The 22,437-nt window shown below is 49.8% G+C and overlaps 1 protein-coding gene across 4 annotated transcripts in view; it reads right to left on the reverse strand.

Annotated features, from left to right (window-relative positions):
- LOC139227617 (membrane progestin receptor gamma-B-like) overlaps window positions 1-22,437 on the reverse strand; it is a 109,287-nt gene that overhangs the window by 10,547 nt on the left and 76,303 nt on the right. For 3 of the 4 annotated variants that reach the window (XM_070858497.1, XM_070858499.1, XM_070858498.1), the window contains 5 exons: window positions 20,004-20,209; window positions 19,129-19,255; window positions 5,011-5,055; window positions 3,331-3,427; window positions 702-846 (listed from right to left, as the gene is read on the reverse strand). In XM_070858497.1, coding sequence (XP_070714598.1) covers window positions 702-846; window positions 3,331-3,427; window positions 5,011-5,055; window positions 19,129-19,255; window positions 20,004-20,209 — 620 coding nt within the window. The remainder of the gene's footprint in view (window positions 1-701; window positions 847-3,330; window positions 3,428-5,010; window positions 5,056-19,128; window positions 19,256-20,003; window positions 20,210-22,437) is intronic. The other variant, XM_070858500.1, reaches the window with a different exon arrangement.

Below are 22,437 nucleotides of genomic sequence, written 5' to 3' on the forward strand. Positions count from 1 at the left end.
TTTACTTTTTTTTTTCTTTGGCATGGGGTTGGCTCATATCTGGTTTTCAATCAGCTACTGAGTACTTTTTGAATGAGTTGCGGAGAAATTTCTAAATTGTAAACTGGACTTCTAGAAATTTCTAAAACAGCACTGTCCTGTGTCATTCATTTATGAGGTTATTAATTGCTGTAAAGTATGCAACCTGTAAGGATGCTCACGGGTTTGTAGAGCTGTTGAGTTGGGAGTGGCTTAGCCAGTCACGTGATGTTCACAAGACTCAATAAAACCCCAGCCAGTTGGGTTCGGGGGATCCACGATGAGACAGGTGGTTGTGAGCCTGGTGGATGAACTGGTAATGTGTAGTGTGATTGTTAAACCTTTTGCTAATCAACCAACTAGTTCTTAATAGCAATGTGTTGCTGCAAATTCTTAAGCAAAGAACCCATGAAGCAAATACATTACAATCGGCAACATGCAAACATCAGACTCAAGCCTTGATCCCACCCTGTGCCCTGCTCCCATTCTTCCCTCCATTTTGGACCCAGCAAGGGATGACTTCTGGTTCTTGGGGTTAGGGTTAGGGCTAGGGCTAGGGTTAGGGCTATGGTTAGGGTTAGGGTTGAGCACAGGGGATGAGTGGGCACCTTAAAGAGTCGCAAAGCTAAGAATGACGTTGAGCTTATATAGCACAGCGATTGCTACTCCTCCCAGCTCCTTACCGATGTAGTCAAACCTTCCCGGAGCGAGGCGCTCAGGTAAGTGCGTGGCAAACAGGAAGCAGGTGAGGAAGGCAAGCGCCACGTGTCTGTAGTGGATAGGGATCGTTTCATTGTGGGCACAGCCCTCTCCTGAGCAAAGGAACAACTGCACAGAGAAAAATAAAACAGAAAATCCATTCAGACGCACCACAAATCATTTACCGAGGAAAAACACTGGGGAGGGATTTCTGACATCACAAAAACAATCTAATATTTCAAAAGATGGCCTGTTGACCGGGTCTGCAGCTGCCCTCAAAGCCTCCTTGAAAAAGTGCAACATCCCCACCGCCACCTGGGAATCCCTGGCCCACGACCGCCCAAAGTGGAGGAAAAGCATCCGGGAAGGCGCCAAACAACTCGAGTCTCTTCGCCGGGAGCACGCGGAAGCCAAGTACAAACAGCGGAAGGAGCGCACGGCAACCCAAGCCCCCCACACACCCGTCCCTCCAACCACCGTCTGCCCCACCTGTGACAGAGGCTGTGGGTCCCGCATTGGTCTCATCGGTCACCCGAGAACTCGTATTAGTGTGGAAGCAAGTCATCCTCGACTCCGAGGGACGGCCCAAGAAGGATATCTTTACATATATCTATTTTTTAAATGTTGAAATATTGAAATCACTGTGTTGCTTTGTTGCAGTTTGTCATTCGGCGATAGTTTGTTGTGCGTTCAAGGCCTGGGTTTTCTGCCTCTGTGCTTCACAGCCTGTGATTTTATCCCATTCACTTTAGCCGACATAAAACCACAGTCTGTCCCCAATATTGAATTATTTGTCCTTTTCCCAGTTTTCTCCTCCCCCCCCCTCTCCCAGTGGTGTTGACTCCAGCGGGTAGGGGGGAGTGAGAGGGGGCATTGGGGTGATGTTCCCCCTTGATCCCTCCCTGTACCTTATCCAAGTAATTCATGAGTCAACTTAGGCAACAAAGGGGAGACATTGGTGCCAGTGAGCGCACATTTTTGGGGGTGAGTAATGAGCATTATTTTAGAGCAGTTTCGGGGCGGGGTCTCTTGCTCCCGATCTGATTGAATGGCGAGTTCCTTGTGGCCATTCAGTCTCTCGCTCCCGGTCTCCCCCACAAATGTGCCGGTTGGCAGATTGGTAAACAGGCAAACATCCTCCCAGTGTGCAGGGTGCATGTCAGAACACCTTGAGTGTGTGAACCAGGGTCCTAACATCTGTAATAGGCCGCACCGCCCCCACCCCCCCGCCCCCCCCCCCCACCGCTTGAAACTTGCATCCCGCACATGTTCACTTTCTCCAGGTCAACACCTTAAAGTCAGCGTTTGAGGCCACCGAAAAGGTGAGTCAACTTTTTTTATGCTTACGTTAAGAACATAAGAAATAGGAGCAGGAGTTGGCCATCTCTGCCTTAACTATATTCAATGATTCAGCCTCCACAACTCTCTGGGGCAGAGAATTCCACAGATTTACAATCCTCTGAGAGAAGAAATTTCTCCTCATCTCCCTTTTAAATGGGCGGCCCCTTATTCTGAGAATATGTCGCCTAGTTTTAGTTTCTCCTATGAGTGGAAATATCCTCTCTGCATCCACCCTGTCGAGCCTCCTCATTATCTTATAGGTTTCGATAAGATCACCTCTCATTCTTCTGAGCTCCAATGTGGTTACACGGAGTCAGGAGCAGCGTTGGTTTGTTTCCGAATTTCTCGGCCCAAGTGCTGGCCGTTTATTCGCCTACAGAGGCCTTCACGGGCCTGTCCTCACTCCAAATCTGCCCAAGGCAGACTTTCAACAGAAGACGCTGGCTGGTTATTAGAGGTGGAAACTCTGGCTGATTTTGCCCTAACTCAGGGACAGTGAGGCCATTTTTAATGCCCCTAATACCACCCTACCTGAGATCCGCCAAGCCAAACCAGACCAGGCATTGAATCTGTGCCTTTCTCGGTCTCCTGCTCGGTGTCTTGACTGGCTAAGCTACCAGGAGCTAATCATACCACCGTTCAAACATCTAAAACGCCCCCTAAGGCCTTTGTACACTTTCCCCTTCCTCACTAAAAGTGTCAGTTGTGGCTCAGCGGGCAGCACTTTCACCTCTGAGTCAGAATGGTTGTGGGTTCAAGTCCCACTCAGCACAAAATAAATCTAGGCTGATGCTCCAGTGCAGTGCTGAGGGAGTGCTGCACTGCCAGAGGTGCCGTCTTCCGAATGAGACGTTAAACCGAGGTACCGTCTGCTCTCTCAGGTGGATGTCAAAGATTGCAGGGCACTATTTTGAAGAAGAGCAGGGGAGTTACCCCAGTGTCCTGGCCAAATTTTATCCCTCAATCAACATAACAAAACCGTAGACGATCTGGTCATGATCACATTGCTGTTTGTGGGAGCTTGCTGTGCGCAAATTGGCTGCCGCGTTTCCCACATTACAACAGTGACTGCACTCGAAAAGTACTTCATTGGCTGTAAAGTGCTGGTCGTGAAAGGTGCTATATAAATGCAAGTCTTTCTTTCTTTCAATCTATAGCTGAAGGAGCATTACTAGTCTTAAGACATTAGAGGCGCAGAAACCCCCCTCCCCAGGGCAGCTCAGCAGAGGATGTTCCTTTCATGTTATTGATACTACTCGATCGCCAACGTACCCTGTAAAACAGTGGGATGTTATCAAAGAGATACGGGTAAGCAAATGCCACGATCCGTAATACTTTGCTCAGGTTTGGCTGATCCTGTTCTGGAGATCTGAAACGAGAGCAATCGTTAGCCAACCCGACACAGATTGTTCCGACGTTAAACCCGAACAACCTCGGCAAACACGACGCGGGAGCTGCAGCCAATCGCGGAAAGGTCGGCAGCGCATCTCCAAGTTACTTTCCCTCCTGCTCTTTATTTCCATCTTCCCCTCATTTTGCTCTGTTTCACCTCCGGTAGGTACTGCCTCCTGTCGGGACCATGGTGCCATTGCACCCGATGACCTCTTATACATCCCCAAGGTCTCATAAGGGGTGAAACTGGGACACGGGCAAACGTGGCCTCAACTCCACTTTCCTGCCCGCTCCCCATAACCCTCTACTCCCCTTCCTCTTAGCTCCCAAAGGTGTTGACAATTTATTAGTGGTACTGACCCACGCGCACGTGTACCCTTCAGTATGTCCACCCCTGGGCCATTCTATATGCGGGGGTCTTGGCAATAGGCATCAGAAGGCTATTGAACAATGGAGGTGAGGGCTGATCTTGCCTTGACTTGGTGCCTGTACAGGCATACGCCCAGCAATAGGTGTCCGGATGGCCGGAATCTCTTACAAAGAGACAGCGCTATCAAATATTAGCACCCCCTATCATTACAACAGTGACGACACTGCAAATGTACTTCATTGACTATAAAGCGTTTTGGGATGCCCGGTGGTTGTGAAAGGTGCTATATAAATGCAAGTGTATCTTTCTTTTATCATTATTCTGGCTGAGATTGAATAACTCAGCAGATTAATAATCAAACAAGGGACCTACTAGTCTGCATGGCTCAACTACTGTATTTACAATTGTATCTTGTACGGGGTGAACATAGAACATAAGAAATAGGAGCAGGAGTAGACCATTTGGCCCCTCGAGTCTGCTCCGCCATTCAATAAGATCATGGCTGATCTGATCCTGGGCTCAGCTCCACTTCCCCGCCCGCTCCACTTCCCCGCCCGCTCCCCATAACCCTTCACTCTCTTATCGTTCAAAAATTTGTCTATCTCCACCTTAAATATATTCAATGACCCAGCCTCCACAGCTCTCTGGGGTAGAGAATTCCAAAGATTCACCACCCTCTGGGACAAGAAATTCCTCCTCATCTCAGTTCTAAATGGGTGTCCCCTTTATTCTGAGACTATGCCCCATAGTTCTAGATTCCCCACGAGTGGAAACATCCTCTCTGCATCTACGCTGTCGAGCCCCCTCAGTATCTTATATGTTTCATGGTGGGGGAGGGGTGAATCAAATTAACACCCAACCGAGATTTCACTGCAAACATTGAGGAGAGACTCAGCTGAGCAGATAGGGAAGAAAGATCACGTCAGAGTGCAAAGCGTCACTGTAAAAACGAAGTCAAAGAGAGAATCAGAATAAAGACACCGTCACCAAATGGACTAGGGTACAAAATAAGGACCACTGCCATTCTCATACAAAAACAAAACAGACACGTTCTCATTTCCTCCCATTGCTATTTTACGGCAGGCTTAACATGGCCTTAGAATAGTGCAAGGAGAATTTGGAACAGCCACGTTAAACACCCACACAGGAATATCGCCGATCATTAACCCGTCCCTGCTGTCGTTGTTTACCTTTCCATGATGTTGTAGTCATAATGGATGAAAGGCATGCCAAGCCTATGCAGGGGTTAGTAAGGCAGCAAAGGGAAGGAAAGGGCAGGTTATAACATGGAAATAGAAGCATTCTATACAAATTCACACGGCATCACAGTGGGGAGAAAAACACCTCAAAGAGTTCAAAAGCATGTTATCCAAACCAGGTCCACACGAACCTTTCCTCATTTGCTCACCACATGTGATCTCAATTGTGGCTCAGTGGGTAGCGCTCGCCCCTCTGAGTCAGAGGGCCGTGGGTTCAAGCCCCATTTGAGCACGTAATCCCCGTCTTTTGGAGTAGACATTAAACCGAGGCCCTGTCTGCCCTCTCAGCTGGACGTCAAAGATCCCACGGCACTATTTCGAAGAAGAGCAAGGGAGTTATCCCCAGTGTTTCCTGCGGCCAATATTTATCCCTCAACGCACCATCGCTAACACAGATGATCTGGTCATTATCACATTGCTGTGCGTGGGAGCTTGCTGTGCACAAATTGGCTGCTGCGTTTCCTACATTACAACAGTGACTACACTCCAAAAGTACTTCATTGGCTGTGAGGCGCTTTGGGACGTCCTGAGGTTGTGAAAGGCGCTATATAAATGCAAGATCTTTCTTTATGCTGCGACAATGTAAATCACCTCTAATGTATCCCTTGCATATGGTGTTGGTAATGTCTCTATGTGCAGAGACATCAGAAATGTGTTTGTGTGTGAAAATCTCCACTGGTCTTGCAAAATCACACGCCCATTTCAATTTCAGTTAAAAAAAAATCAAACAAACCGATGGATCACATACAGCTTCCAGAGAAAGTCCCATTCTGACAAAAAGTGATGTTTTAATCGCTTTTACATGTTTTTAGCGACACTACATCATGACGCTCATACAACCTAATGATTTTGCAATGGGAACAGAATCCTCCCTCTGATGTGAGGCAGCTTTGAATTTGATGAAGGATTTTTCTTTAATTAAATCGGAATGATGCACCGCTCAAGTACTTTAACACAGCAGCTTGATTTTAAAGATTAATTAAAATAAAAATGCAAATGTTGAAATGCAAATGGAAAAAGGTGGGTGCGTGGAGCGGGCCTGTCAGAAGCTGCGGCTGTGATGAAAAGCAATTAGTGCACAGCTGAAACGCTAACCGACCCTTTCTGCTTCCAGCTGTTGATGGAGTGCAAGTGTAGTTTTGGGTTTTTTATGCTTTTAAGTTCATTTTAAGCGCAGTGCAGAACCAGCTCTGATACACCTGCTCTGCATTGACGGATCAGCAGTACCATATTCAGCCAGCAGAGGTCGGTATTTCTTTAGTAAGAGAGGTGAGAATGTGGAACTCGCTGCCATGTGGAGCGACTGAAGCGAATAGCACAGATAAGTACATGCGGGAGAAAGGAATATAAGGAGATGCTGATAGGATTAGATGAAGTAGGGAGGAGGCTCGTGTGGAGCACAAACAGCGGCATAGAGCAGTTGGGCCCAAATCGCCTGTTTACATTCCGTCTAATACCATGGTATGGCACTTCAAGTAAAGTACATCACAAAAGGATGGTAATGGTCACAAGAAAAATAGCAGTCACAGAAAAGCCACAATTACCATTTCCTTGATAATAACACTTGAGATTGAAGTTCTGCTTGTTTCTCTGTGGGACTTAAGTTACAGTGGGACTTAAGTGGCATTAAATACCTCTCCAATCTTTCACAATTCCCTCCGCTCCCCTCTGAGGTTGTCATCATCATCGGCAGTCCCTCGGAATCGAGGAAGACTTGCTTCCACTCTTAGAGTGAGTCCTTAGGTGGCTGAACAGTCCAATACGAGAACCACAGTCCCTGTCACAGGTGGGACAGACAGTCATTGAGGGAAAGGGTGGGTGGGACTGGTTTGCCGCACGCTCCTTCCGCTGCCTGCGCTTGGTTTCTGCATGCTCTCGGCGACGAGACTCGAGATGCTCAGCGCCCTCCTGGATGCTCTTCCTCCACTTAGGGCAGCCTTTGGCCAGCGACTCCCAGGTGTCGGTGGGGATGTTGCATTTTATCAGGGAGGCTTTGAGGGTGTCTTTGTAACGTTGCCTCTGCCCACCTTTGGCTCGTTTGCCGTGAAGGAGTTCCGAGTAGAGCGCTTGCTTTGGGAGACTCGGGCATGCGGACAATGTGGCCTGCCCAGCGGAGCTGATTGAGTGTGGTCAGTGCTTCGATGCTGGGGATGTTGGCCTGGTCGAGGACTCCCCTCTGAGGTTGTAGCACTCCAGGCACCAGCAGTTGCTGCCTCGCACCGATGACCAGGTGGGTGCCGACACGGTGACAGTCGACAGATAATTCAACCATGTAGGGCATCGCGGCCTACGTCACTCTGACGTCCGCACCGATGTTCTCGTTAAGCTGCGCGGCCTCCTGGCAATCCAGAGATTCCCGCGCAGCAGGCCTTTCAATGCAGAAACCGCGCCTGAGCCGAATCTCGAACGGGCCGCGCAGCCAAGGCGCCAAGAGACATTGCAGAGAACGGCAGTTCACGTACACATGCAGTTTCCGGCCCAGATCACTGGATAACCGGCAGAGTGCAAACCGGTCGGGCCGAAGGAGCGGCAAGAGTTCGTAGAGGGATGTGATGTCGGGGCCCAGAAGGGGCGAGGGCCCAGGGGCAGCACGGGCCCAGCCCACACTGCGATATGTGTGCGCACTAGGTCCATGCAGCAGAGCAAGTCTCCAGTCGTCTTGGTTAACTCTTGCCACTGGACCAAGACCTAGCTCTGTCAAGCTCGTGTGGTGGCTGGTGTGCAACGGCCACCCCACGTTAAAAAAATCCACGCATAGGCATCTTCCACCCTTCAGGATGGAGTTCGGGATCTGGAATATTAGGTCCTTCATTGAAACACCTGTAAACTCATCCCTTTTCAGCGTGGAAGCAAGTCGTCCTCGCTTCGAGGGACCGCCTATGATGATGATGATGCAAACCCTGGCTGATTCTCTTCCTTCTCCGGAACCCCCCGCCCCCCCCAAAATCTCTCGATATAACACTTTTCAGTTCATTACTAAAACAAATGATGGTAATAATCCTGGAAGTGCTGCAGCTGCAGTGGTGCAGGTAGGGTAGGGACACATCGAGATGTGAATATGATTATGGTGGAGCCACTGAATCATATTAGGCAACAAACGCCGAGCACTTTGGTTATTGGAATGCAGGAATCGGGATCACAAGCCCCGCAGCAAATTTTAAATGACTCTAACTTTCTACCATGAAGAATTGAATTGGTAAATAAGAGTTTCTGTGACTAATGGCTGTAGAGAACAGGACTCTCCTCAGAGTGCTGAGCCTTGAGCTCGGTGCTGAAACAAGTGTAAAGCGCAGCCCTGACACCTGACCAAAGTTGCTGATTCATAACCGGCAGTTCATATCACGGTAAGTCCATGTTTGGCGAAATACCATCAGCGGCAGGTCGGGGCCATAAAAGGAGCGGTGAGTGGCGGCCACGGCAAGGTACAGCGCGAGCTGGTGCAGGAGGGCACCGGCAGCGAAGAGTGACGTCATCAAGGTCCAGGTCGGTGATTGGAGTGTGGGCAGATACAGCAGGAGCGGCGAGGTCGGGGCGAAGGAGCGGCGAGAGATTGTAGAGGGACGTTTGATCGGGGCCCAAGAGAGGTGCGAGTTCGGGGCCCAGAAGAGGCGAGGGCCCAGGGGCAGCACGGGCCCAGCCCACACTGCGATATTGTGTGCGCACTAGGTCCGTGCAGCAGAGCAAGTCTCCAGTCGTCTTGGTTAACTCTTGCCACTGGACCAAGACCTAGCTCTGTCAAACCCGTGTGGTGGCTGATGTGCAACGGCCACCCCACGTTAAAAAAATCCACGCACAGGCATCTTCCTTCAACATGTAGTTCAGGATCCAGAATATTAGGTCCTTCATTGAAACACCTGTGAACTCATCCTTTTTTGGCGTGGAAGCAAGTCATCCTCGTTTTGAGGGACTGCCTATGATATGATATATGTTTGGTTAGTATTTATGTTTGGGTAGGGTTCGGCATTGGGCGAGTTCATCTTTACATAAGAACATAAGAAATAGGAGCAGGAGTAGGCCGTATGGTCCCTCGAGCCTGCTCCGCCATTTAATACGATCATGGCTGATCCGATCGTGGACTCAGGTCCACTTCCCCGCCCGCTCCCCATTACCCCTTATCCCCTTATTGGTTACGAAACTGTCTATCTCTGACTTAAATTTATTCAATGACCCAGCTTCCACAGCTCTCTGAGGCAGCGAATTACACAGATTTACAACCCTCTGAGAGAAGAAATTCCTCCTCATCTCAGTTTTAAATGGGCGGCCCCTTATTCTAATATCATGCTCTCTAGTTCTAGTCTCCCCCATCAGTGGAAACATCCTCTCTGCATGCACCTTGTCGAGCCCCCTCATAATCTTATACGTTTCAATAAGATCACCTCTCAATCTTCTGAACTCCAACGAGTAGAGGCCCAACCTACTCAACCTTTCCTCATAAGTCAACCCCCTCATCTTTGGGTAAGTTCATTCTTTGGTAAGGTTTGTCTTTGGGCACCGCTCATCGTTCGCTGGGGTTGACGTTTGAGTGTGCGTCACGGTTGGGTGTGTGTGTTTCAGTCGCGGTCACGTGTGGTTACTGTTTGTGGTTGGGCGATGTTTGTGTGTTTGGATGCCAGTCATGGTTGGGTAGGATTCACGTTTGTGTACTTTTCACTGTCGGGTTGGGTTCATTTTTGGGTGCAGTTCATGCTTCAGTTGGGCTCATGTTTGGGTACGTTCCAGTTTTGGGTACAGTTCATGCTCGAGTTCTTCCCTTTGACCCACACCACATCATGGACACCCCAAAGGAACAGTTCGGGAACAATGAATCATGAGCATTATTTGAGCAGCGCGACCCTGACTTTCAGTGTATTCTTGTAAAGTAAATGAGGCAGCAACAATAACAACTTACATTTCTATAGCACCTTTAATGTAATAAAGCGTCCCAAGGCGTTTCACGTGCGGCGTTATCAGACAGAATTTGACACCGAGCCACATAAAGAGATATTAGGTCAGGGGACCGAAAGCTTGGTCCGAGAGAGTGTTTTAAGGGAGGAGAGAGAGGCGGAGAGGTTTGGGGAGGGAATCCCAGAGCTTGGGGCTTAGGCAGCTGGCTGGGCCCCCAACGATGGAGCGATTAAAATCGTAGATGTGCAAGAGGCCAGAATTGGAGGAGTGCAGAGATCACGGGGGTTTGTAGGGCTGGAGGAGGTTTCAGAGATAGGGGGTTCACTGGAGGAGAGAAGTTAAGAGGTGGCTTTGCCTAGAAGAATGACAGCTGGAGAAATGATGTAAATTGCTGCCGACTCGCAGCTCCTCACTATAGAAGGCCACCCTCTCGGGGCAATCAGGGTTGAGCAATAAATGTGGCATTGTCAGTTTTGCCCACATAATGGCAATTTAAATAAACAATTCATGATATTACTACTTGTGGAAGAGGCCAGAATTAGAGGACACAAATATAAGACAGTCACTAATAAATCCAATTGGGGATTCAGGAGCAACTTCTTTACCCAGATGAGGGTTAGAATGTGGAACCCACGACCACGGGCGAATAGCAGAGATGCATTTAAGGGGGAAGCTAGATAAACACGTGAGGGGGAAAGGAATAGAAGGTTGAGATAAAGTCGCGTGGGAGGAAAAAAAAAGAAAGAAAACTTGGATTTATATAGCGCCTTTCACGACCACCGGACGTCTCAAAGTGCCTTACAGCCAATGAAGTACTTTTGGAGTGTAGTCACTGTTGTGATGTAGGAAACGCGGCAGCCAATTTGCACACAACATGCTCCCACACACAGCAATGTGATAATGACCAGATAATCTGTTTTTGTTATGTTGATTGAAGGATAAAAATTGGCCAGGACACTGGGGATAACTCCCATGCTCTTCTTCGAAATAGGATCGTCTCGAGAGGGCAGACGGGGCCTCAGTTTAACGTCTCATCTAAAAGAAGGCACCTCCGACAGTGCAGCACTCCCTCAGCACTGCACTGGAGTGTCAGCCTAGATTTTATGTGTTCAAGTCCCTGGAGTGGGACTTGAACCCACGACCTTCTAACTCAGGAGCGAGGGTGCTGTCCACTGAGCCATTGACTGCCATTGACACAGGGGGCTCGTGTGGAGTATAAACACCAGTGGGGCTGAATGGACGGTTTCTGTGCTGTGAATTCTCTGTGACTTGCCATAGAGGGAGTGCAACGAAGGTTCACTGGACTGATTCCTGGGATGGCAGGACTGTCGTATGAGGAGTGATTGAGTCGACTAGGCCTGTATTCACTGGAGTTTAGAAGAATGAGAGGGGATCTCATTGAAACGTATAAAATTCTGACTGGGTTGGATAGACTGGATGAGGGGAGGATGTTTCCCCTGGCTGGGAAGTCTAGAACAAGGGGTCACAGTCTCAGGATATGGAGTAGGAAATTTAGGGCTGAGATGAGGAGAAATTTTTTCACTCAGAGGTTGGTGAATCTGTGGAATTCTCTACCACAGAAGGCTGTGGAGGCCAAGTCACTGAATATATTTAAGAGGGAGATAGATAGATTTCTAGAAACAAAAGACATCATGGGATATGGGGAAAAAATGGGAATATGGGCCCCAAGTTTCCACATGATTTGCTCCTGATTTTTTAGGAGCAACTGGTGTAGAATGGAGTATCTTAGAAATCGGAATTCTCCACATTTAGTTTTCTGCAGTTCTAGTCAGGTAGAACAGTTTCACTTTGGAACAGAATTTTTTTTCAAAAGGGGGCATGTCCGGTCACTGACGCCTGATTTGAAAGTTTCCACAGTGAAAACGTACTCCAAACTAACTTAGAATGGAGCAAGTGAAGATTTTTGTATGCTTGAAAAAACCTTGTCTACACTTTAAAAAATCAGGCGCAGGTTACAAATCAGGCGTAGGGAATGGTGGGGGGGGGGGTTGTTTAAAGGGAAGTTTACAAACATTAAACACTTCAGTTTTACAAATAAAGAGCCATCATCAATAATAAATGATAAATACATCAATAAATCAACCAATAAATCAATCAAAAAAAATTAATAAGAAATAATTTTTTTTTTAAATCAATAAATAAAACATTTTCTACTTACCGACTGCAGCACCGGGAGCTTGGGGGGGGGGGGGGGGGAAGGAGAAGGGGGAGAGAGGCTGAATGGGCCGGGCCCGAGACTTCGGGCAGGGCCCGTCCCCAGCACCAGATTTACAGGTAGGTGGCGTTGGGTCGGGTCGGGGGGGTGGTGGGAGGGAGGTCGGTTCGGTTCGGGTCGGTGGGAGGGAGTGGAGGGAGGGAGGGAGAGGGAGGTCAGGTCGGATCCAGTCTGGGGGGGCGGGGGGGGAACGGGTGTCGGGTCCGGTCTGGGGCGGGGGGGGGGGGGGGCACGGGTGTCGGGTTGGGTCCAGTCTGGGGGGGGGGGGGAGCGGGTGTCGGGTCCGGGGGCGGAGGGGGGGAGAGTGGGTGTCAGGTCCGGGCGGGGGGGGTGGGGAGCGGGTGTCGGGTCCGGTCCGGGGGTGGGGGGGGGTGGGGAGCAGGTGTCAGGTCCGGTCCAGGGGTGGGGGGGGAGCAGGTGTCGGGTCCGGTCTGGTCCGGGGGCGGGGGGGGGGGGGGGCGCGGGTGTCGGGTTGGGTCCAGTCTGGGGGGAGGGGGGGGAGCGGGTGTCGGGTCCGGGGGCAGGGGGGGGGAGTGGGTGTCAGGTCCGGGCGGGGGGGGGGGGGGGAGCGGGTGTCGGGTCCGGTCCGGGGGCGGGGGGCGGAGCGGATGTCGGGTTCCGGGGGGGGGGGGGCGGGTGTCGGGTCCTGTCCGGGGGCGGGGGGGAGGAGTGGGTGTCGGGCCCAGTCCGGAGGCGGGAAGCGGGAGTCGAGTCGGGTCGGGAAGAAACAGGAGCTGGCCGTGGGAGGAGCCTTATTCCCGCAGCCCCAGTGAGGCCATTCGGCCAGGGGCTGCGTGCTTCGGGCCCCTCCCACACAGTTTCGGGCGCCTGGAGCTACTGCTACTGAACATGCGCACCCACTGTAGCGCGCATGTGCAGAGGTCCCGGCACTGTTTTCAGCGCAGGGACCTGGCTCCGCCCCCCCACAGCTCGTGCTGCGCTGCGCCGAGGGCCAGAGGACCTGCAGGGAGGTGGAGAATATGGAGGTTTTTTTTAGGCGCCCAGCTCTGAGGGGCGCCTTATTCGCCGCGTGTGGAAACTTGGGGCCATGGTGTTGAGATAGAGGATCAGCCATGATCATATTGAATGGCAGTGCAGACTCGAAGGGCCGAATGGCCTACTACTGCTCCTATTTTCTATGTTTCTATGTTTCTCTGTCTGATGGAGGATCCCAACCTGGTGCTACAGGGTAGCTTCGCAGTCCTCTTGCCGACTGGCCTGAGCCATCTTTCCCCCAGCTATCAGCAAGGTCCGCGGTTGGCCCTCTTTGCACAAGCGCACCATTAAGCCTGCCTGCTTATTTTTCCTGTTGCCACTGGTGATGCCACGGAATTTTGCCTCGGGGCAGGTTCCGCCTAAAAGAACTTGGCTTGGCAAGACGAGAGACAGAGCGAGAGACAGAGCGAGAGAGAGAGTGAGACACTGGCAGCATAATGGGTGGGTGTGAGCGAGTAACCAGCGAACTTAGTCTCGGCCTTCTAATTGCGCCATCAACCACAAAAAAAAACAGTTTGTGGGGACCATCTGAACCCAGCAATTGAATTATTGTCTCGTAATCAGCCGCAGCCCAGCCATCTGGCTTAATTCATTCCTTCCACAATATTTCCTAAACAGAATTTTTAAATTAAAAAATATAAATTCACAATAATAGCTGCAGAGACTGAGCTGTACACGTTCAGTGCGCACGGCGATTAGAGTAATGTAATTACCGGAGAGTAATCATCTCATTTAAGGGGAAAGCTCGAAAAGCGGGTGAGGGAGAGAGGACTAGAAGGTCACACAAGGGAGGGAGGAGACGCATGTGAAGCAGTAACACTGGCAAAGACTGGTACGGTCGAACGGTCTGTTTCTGTGCTGTATGCTCTAGGCAATGTCAAAGTGAGTCACTGGATGGAATAATCAGTGTGTTGTGAAGCTATAGCTCACAAGTACAAACTGGAGAACTGAGGTCTGTTGTGCTACAGTGTCAGCTGTGGCTCAGTGAGCAGCACACTCGCGTCTGAGTCAGAAGGTTGTGGGTTCAAGTCCCACTCCAGAGACTTGAGCACCTAAATTGAGGCTGACACTTGAGTGGAGTGCTGCACTGTCGGAGGTGCTGTTTTTCGGATGAGATGTTAAACCAAGACCCTGTCTGCCCTCTCGGGTGATCACATGGCACTAATATGATGAAGGGCATGAGAGTTATCCCCGGTGTCCTGAGGCCAATATTTATCCCTAATACATTATCACATTGCTGTTGGTGGGTGCTTGCTGTGCGCAAATTGCCTACCGTGTTTCCCACATCGCAACAGTGACTGCACCCCTAAAGTACTTCATTGGCTGTAAAGTGGTTTGAGGCATCCGGTAGTCGTGAAAGGCGCTACAGAAATGCAAGTCTTTCTTTACCCGTGGCCCATTTGTAACCCTGACAAACCGGGTGAAGGCTCACAGTGCAGGACACCCACCATCTTTGGAGGCGAGAGGACCAGATAATTCAGAAGCTCTGGCCAGGTGACACCACGTTTGGGTCGTAGACTGCGAGAGGAAGGAGAGGCCAAGCGAGGTAAGGAAGGGGTGCCAACTCTGACTGCTTGTATTCCTGGAGGTGTCATCAATCCTCCCTCCAACTGCCCCGTCGCCATTGACCGCCAGGTACGTGCCTGCCAATCGGAAAGCCCAACAGACTCTTCATTACCTGATTGGATGACTTTCCGTCAAAAACAGCCTTTTGTTCCCCAAATCCGATATTTGTATAACTAATAAACCAACGTGTTCAAAGGAAACGAAATAGGTGCAGACATTTTCTGTAAAGCCCCTGTCATTATTCTCACGGGTTTTGCTCATTGCTGGAAACTCCAGGGCAATCCTGGAGAGTTGGCAACCCTGGGTCCAGTGGCTCGCCAATGCTCCTGGCTGACACGAGAAGAACGGGTGAGATATGGGAAGGGTTGTCAGGGGGCCGGAGGACCTCTCCCTCAGCCAAAGTCAGAGCTATCAGCAAAGAAGTAAAAGAGAAGCAAAAGGAGGAAGGGGCCGCTGAGACGAGAGTGTCTACCACGGTTTTAGATACTAATACATTTGGTAACATCATAGGCAGTCCCTCGAAATCGAGGAAGACTTGCTTCCACTCTAAAAGTGAGTTCTCAGGTGGCTGTACAGTCCAATATGGGAACCACAGTCCCTGTCACAGATGGGACAGACAGTGGTTGAAGGAAAGGGTGGGTGGGGAGTCTGGTTTGCCGCACGCTCCTTCCGCTGCCTGCGCTTGATTTCTGCACGCTCTCGGCGATGAGACTCGAGGTGCTCAGCGCCCTCCCAGATGCACATCCTCCAATTAGGGTGGTCTTTGGCCAGGGATTCCCAGCTGCCGGTGGGGATATTGCATTTTATCAAGGAGGCTTTGAGGGTGTCCTTGAAACGTTTCCTCTGCCCACCTGGGGCTCGCTTGCCGTGTAGGAGTTCCGAGTAGAGCGCTTGCTTAAGGAGTCTTGCGTCGGGCATGCGGACAATGTGGAACAATTTGGTAACAAGGGTCGGCTAATGCTGACTGGTGCCTGCGACATGAACCTTTTACCGCCTTCTTTCTTCCATACGGTAGCAGCAAAGCAAATCAAACGTCAATATTTAAATCGGATATCCTGGCCAAAGCTTCCGGTGTAACAGCGTGGATATCTTGTAGGCTGCCTGTGAGTTCCCTCTGGGGGCAGTGCTCAATGATGTGCTCCAGGGTCTGATTAGGAGCTCCACAGTCACATGATGGGGAGGATTTCATCTTCCGCCAATGGAGAAGGTGGCAGCATCGACCGTGACCAGTTCTGAGGCGCTTGATGGTTGGTGCATCTGTCCTCCTAGGGGATCCCCTGGGAGGACAGACGCACCAACGTTAGCGTCCTCGACCAGGCCAACATCCCCAGCAGTGAAGCACTGACCGCACTCGACCAGCTCCGTTGGGCAGGCCACATAGTTTGCATGCCTGACACAAGACTCCTAAAGCAAGCGCTCTACTCGGAACTCCTACATGGCAAGCGAGCCCCAGGTGGGCTGAGGAAACATCATAATTACACCCTCAAAGCCTCCCTGATAAAAATGCAACATCCCCACTGACACCTGGGAGTCCCTGGCCTAAGACTGCCCTAAGTGGAGGAAGAGCATCCGGGAGGGCGCTGAGCACCTCGAGTCTCATCGCCGAGAGCATGCAGAAATCAAGCGCAGGCAGCGGAAGGAGCGTGCGGCAAACCAGACTCCCCACCCACCCTTTCCTTCAACCACTGTCTGTCCCACATGTGCCAGAGACTGTAATCTGTATTGGACTGTTCAGTCACCTAAGAACTCATTTTTAGAGTAGAAGCAAGTCTTGATTTCGAGTGACTGCCTATGATGATGATGTTTGCGAGGAAGGTTTGATCCTTCAGGTTGTACTGTGAGGTACTCGGTAAGGAATCCATTCCGTATGTCGCAGTTCTTCCAAGCATTTCGCCACCGGTCAGCGAGACAGAGGGGAGATCGCTGAAGGGCTTCGGCGACGGTCCAAAATGGCTTTCTAGATTTGAGACGCGCTGGTGGGAGGCTGTTTAAGTCTTTGTCCCGCTAATTGCAGACGGAGCAGGAGAGCAGCAGCGAGCCATTTTATAGAACACGAATGTTACCATCTCAACAACATTCGTCATGGCTACCATTGTTTCCACGATGACTCGGGGGGGGTGGGGGGAAGGACACAACCCCAAAGTTAATGTGTAGCAACTAACTCACTGTTCTCTTTGAGTGTCATCCGTGGCTCAGTGGGCAGCACCCTCGCCTCTGAGTCAGAAGGGTGTGGGTTTAAGTCCCACTCCAGAGACTTGAGCACATAAATCTAGGCTGAGACTCCCTGTGGAATGCTGAGGAAGTGCTGCACTGTCGGAGGTGCCCTCTTTCGGATGAGACGTTAAACCGAGGCCCCGTCTGCTCTCTCAGGTGGATGTAAAAGATTGCATGGCACCATTTCGAAGAAGAGCAGGGGAGTTCTCCCCGGTGTCCTGACCAATATTTATCCCTCAATCAACACAACAAAAACAGATTATCTTGTCATTATTTCATTGCTGTGCGCAAATTGGCTGCTACATTACAAAAGTGACTACATTTCAAAGAAAAGTACTTCATTGGCTGTAAAGGACTTTGAGACTTCCCGAGGTCGTGAAAGGTGCAATAGAAATGTGAGTCTCTTTCTTAAAATTAGAAACAAGACAGTTGAAAGTGAATTCAGGAGAAATCTCTTCACGCAATGAGGTGCGAGAATGGGAAACAGAGAGAGAGAGCCATCAACCTAAAACCAACTGGTATTTACAAGGGCAATGGGTATTTATTTAGCAAGTGAGGGTATTAGTGATTAGAAGAAATGATGGAGGAATTAAGATTAAGACAATAAAAATGCTGCCATAGTTGAAGAAATAATTGAGTAGCCTGGATGGACTGAGAGGCTGACTTTGAGTCCAATAGATGCAGGAGGGTAGAATTCATTGGCAGATCTCCCCATTTCCAGTTTTAACCAGTTGGAAGAATGGCGTAAGCCTCAGAGAAATGGCCGATCTCCCGCTGAACCTGAGGCAGGAAATCAGGAGAATGCCCCCCTGGGAATCCTACCTTGGGCAGACTAGATATCAAATCAGTAATCAAGTTTGTAAACTAGAGGTGATCCAAAACTCGGCTGCCCGTGTCCTAACTCGCATCAAGTCTCGCTCACCCAAAACCCCCCCCGTGCTCGCTGATCTACATTGGCTCCTGGTTAAGCAACGCCTCGATTTCAAAATTCTCATCCTTGTTTTCAAATCCCTCCATGGCCTCGCCCCTCCCTATCTCTGTAATCTCCTCCAGCCCCACAACCCCCCAGAGATGTCTGCGCTCCTCTAATTCTGCCCTCTTGAGCATCCCTGATTGTAATCGCTCAACCATCGGTGGCCGTGCCTTCATCTCTGGAACTCCCTCCCTAAACCTCTCCGCATCTCTACCTCTCTTTCCCCCTTCAAGATGCTCCTTAAAACCTACCTCTTTGACCAAGATTTTGGGCACCTGCCCTAATTTCTCTTTGTGCGGCTCGGTGTCAAATTTGCTGTCTCACAATATTCCTGTGAAGCAACTTGGGACGTTTCATCACGTTAAAGGCGCTATATAACTACAAGTTGTTGTTGTTGTAATACGAATCAGTGACAGGCCAATGACCACAGTGTCATCAGGGTCACTGTCGCCTGGAATTTCCGCCGGGATTCTCCCAATCTCTTGCCATTGATGCCATTTGCCCACGAATTCTGTTGCAGTTATGGAGGGTAATTGGGAGAACCACAGCAGAAATGTACCCCAGTGTAACTAGGGGTCAGAGTGTAACTAGGGGTCAGAGCGTAATTAGGGGTCAGATGTAACTCGGGGTCAGAGTCTAACTAGGGGTCTCAGAGTAATGTGGGGTCACAGTGCAACTAGGGGTTACAGTGCAACTAGGGGTCACAATGTAACTAGGGGTCAGAGTGTAACTAGGGGGTCACGGTGTAACTAGGGGTCAGAGTGTAACTAGGGGTCAGTGTCATTTATTTTTATTCGTTCAAAGGATGTGGCGTCGCTGGTAAGGTCAGCATTTATTGCCCATCCCAAATTGCCCTCAAGAAGGTAGTGGTAACTGGAATCAATTACACTGACCCTAATTAAGGGATCAGAGTCATTAAGTGAACAGTATAAATAGGATCAGGGTCACAGTGCACTGAGGATCACAGCGAGGCATTTTACCAGCCGCTTTCATAACATTCTGGTATGTTTTCAAGTTTTGATTCAGGCACTCGATGCAAAGGTCCTGCATCTAACTCCGTTACCACCCTGTCGGCGAGCAGCACGAGGCTAGTCCAGCCAACCAAATGCTGAACCGGTTTCCTCAGATTGCACCACAGCGGCTGCAAGCACAGTGCGGCGCTCTGCTAACCCGGCCTTACCTGGAATAGCACGACAGACCAGTGCAAACAACAGTGTTGAAGACGGCAGCAGGGACAAACCACTTGTGGAAGATGCTGTTGATCCATTGGTCAGGCATGATGTAGGCTGCATAGACGGTGGCGGAGCCTGAGGGGGGGAGGGAAACAATGCAAAAACGCAAAATTGTCAGATGCGTTTCATCGGCACAATTAATTGAGGGGGGGGGGGAGAATTTCCTCAGAGTGTCTCCTGCTGCATCACTGTAACTTCGTCAGAAGTTTAAAAAACAATTAATTCACGGGTGTCGCTGGCATTTATTGCCCATCCCTAATTGCTCTCAAGAAGGTGGCGGTGAGCCGCCTTCTTGAACTGCTGCAGTCCGTGTGGGGAAGGTGCTCCCACAGTGCTGTTACCTTCTTTGTAACAGTTTGGTACAACTGAGTTTCAGAGGTACGGTTAAGCATCAACCACTTTGCTGTGGGACTGGAGTCACATATAGGCCAGACCGGGTAAGGGCGGCAGATTTCCTTCCCTAAAGGATATTAGTGAACCAGATGGGTTTTTACGACAACCGGTAGTTTCATGGTCACCGTTACTGATACTAGCCATTTTATTAATTAACTGATTTTAAATTCCCCAGCTGCCGTGGTGGGATTTGAACTCGCGTTTCCAGATCATGCGTCCAGGCCTCTGGACTACTGGTCCAGTCACATAACCACTATGCTACCGCACCCAACGTTGACCCTGTTTATGCACATTCTAGCGGGTTTTCTGCTGAAGTTCCGCCAAAGTTACGACAGGGCAGTGGGGGAAACTCAGGGGATATCCAACCCCTCCCTCCCCACAATGACAGCTCAGTTATTCATTCAGCGGGAATCAACATAGTCATTTGTACCTAGACTGTAGAGGCTGAGAGCTCCATAGTCGAAGAAGAAGCAGATATGTCTGGCTCGGGTGGACATCGAGCTAAAGGTGTGGGCGCAACTTGAGGTGAATGGGTAGATGCAGCTTGACAGCATGTAAACGAGGAGAGGCCATGTGTAAGCTTCATTCCAAAAATCCAGGGTGTAGGAGAGGGCCAGGAGGTTCCAGAGGAAGTACCTGCAGGGCAAGACGAAGACAATAGTTTGATACTGACGGAAAAGCAGAAATTCACTCAACTTAGCTTCAGCTATGCTGATAGGATGAGACCAAGTAAGAGGGGGGGTGATGTGGAGCATAAACACCGACATACCAGCCCTCCTGTATGGCTGAGAGACATGGACCATGTACAGTAGACATCTCAAGGCGCTGGAGAAATACTACCAACGATGTCTCCGCAAGATCCTACAAATCCCCTGGGAGGACAGACGCACCAACGTTAGCGTCCTCACCCAGGCCAACATCCCCAGCATTGAAGCACTGACCACACTTGATCATCTCTGCTGGGCAGGCCACATTGTTCGCATGCCAGACACGAGACTCCCAAAGCAAGCGCTCTACTTGGAACTCCTTCATGGCAAATGAACCAAAGGTGGGCAGAGGAAACGTTACAAGGACACCCTCAAAGCTTCCCTGATAAAGTGCAACATCCCCACCGACATCTGGGAGTCCCTGGCCCAAGACCGCCCTAAGTAGAGGAAAAGCATCTGGGAGGGCGCTGAGTACCTCGAGTCTCGTCGCCGAGAGCATGCAGAAAACAAGAGAGCATGCAGGAGGAAGGAGCATGCGGCAAATCAGACTCCCCACCTATCCTTTCCTTCAACCACTGTCTGTTCCACCTGTGACAGAGACTGTAATTCCCGTATTGGACTGTTCAGTCACCTGAGAACTCACTTTTAGAGTGGAAGCAAGTCTTCCTCGATTTCGAGGGACTGCCTATGATGATGATGATGAAATATCGACACGGACCAGTTGGGCTGAATGGTCTGTTTCTGTGCTGTACATTCTATGTATGCAGTCAAATCTCAGTTGAGAAAGACTCGCTCTACAAAGGTGGGTGGCTCCTTTAAATGCGGCTGGCCACTGTTTGTTTCCAATAAATCGGCTGTATATTCTGCTTGTATGGATTTTTCCTGAATTATTTACAGTAAACAACATTTCATTTGTTGGCTGCCAGAGTGCTTTCTAACGAGCTTTGATTAGAACTAGCTTTAATGCCACAAAGGGCAGCACATGTCATCGACATCCTTTAGCCTATTTGTAGCAACTTGCAGATAATCTCACGGATCACTACTTTGCTAACCCGACACTCTTTCTGTATAGTCTAATGTATGCATCTGTGAGTATGCTCACAGGCTTGTAGAGCTGTTGCATTGTGAGTGGCTTAGCCAGTCACGTGATGTTCACAAGACTCAATAAAACCCCAGCCAGTTGGGTCTCGGTCATCCACGACGAGGTATGCAGTTGTGAGCCCAGTGGATGAACTGGTAATGTGTAGTATGATTGTTAAACCTTTGCTAATAAACCAACGAGTTTTTAACAGCAATGTGTTGCCTCTGTAACATCGCCCGTCTCCGCCCCTGCCTCAGCTCATCCGCTGCTGAAGCCCTCATCCACGCCTTCGTTACCTCTTGTGAGTGGCTTAGCCAGTCACGTGATGTCCACAAGACTCAATAAAACCCCAGCCAGTTGGATTCGGGGGACCCACAATGAGGCAGGTTGTGATGAGCCCGGTGGATGAACCGGTAATGTGTCGTGTGATTGTAGAACCTTTTGATGATAAACCAACTGGTTCTTAATAGCAATGTGTTGCTATGAATTCTTAAGCAAAGAACCCATGAAGCAAATACATTACAAGGACGTTAAAGGCGCTATATAAATACTTGTTGTTGTGATTACAGCGGCCTTATGCGTTGAAGTCTTCGGTGTTTTAATTATATTTACGAAGCTATAATGCAGCTTTGGTGAGAACCTAGACCGAGATGTCCTGTACTTGATGTAAACAGGCTGGTGTAGGACATTTACTAATTGACTCAGAGCATCCATAAACCTTCGCGTATAGCGCATGTGATTGCCATGGGGATAATTAGCAAGACATTTATCGCCTCCATTTGCCTGTATTGCAACTGCCAGCCAGCAATCAGGAGATTCTCAGGCGCCCTTTAATACGGCACCGAGGAGTTATCTTGATTATATCATGAAAATGATTCAATGCAAATTGTTATCAGGGGAAGTGCTGCAAAGTGATACCCCAGGGTCAAGTGTGCTACTTGCTACAAGAGGAAAAGCCTGATTTATTTATCGTATATTAGCTGGTTCAATAACAAGGTACAGACAGAGGCAATTGTACAATGGCTGCCTTCGGCTACACACCCAAGTGGCCATTCCACACGAGTGATCCCAGACAA

Source organism: Pristiophorus japonicus, chromosome 17 (genome assembly GCF_044704955.1).
Source record: "Pristiophorus japonicus isolate sPriJap1 chromosome 17, sPriJap1.hap1, whole genome shotgun sequence".
In the NCBI taxonomy this organism is placed as follows: Eukaryota; Metazoa; Chordata; class Chondrichthyes; family Pristiophoridae; genus Pristiophorus; species Pristiophorus japonicus.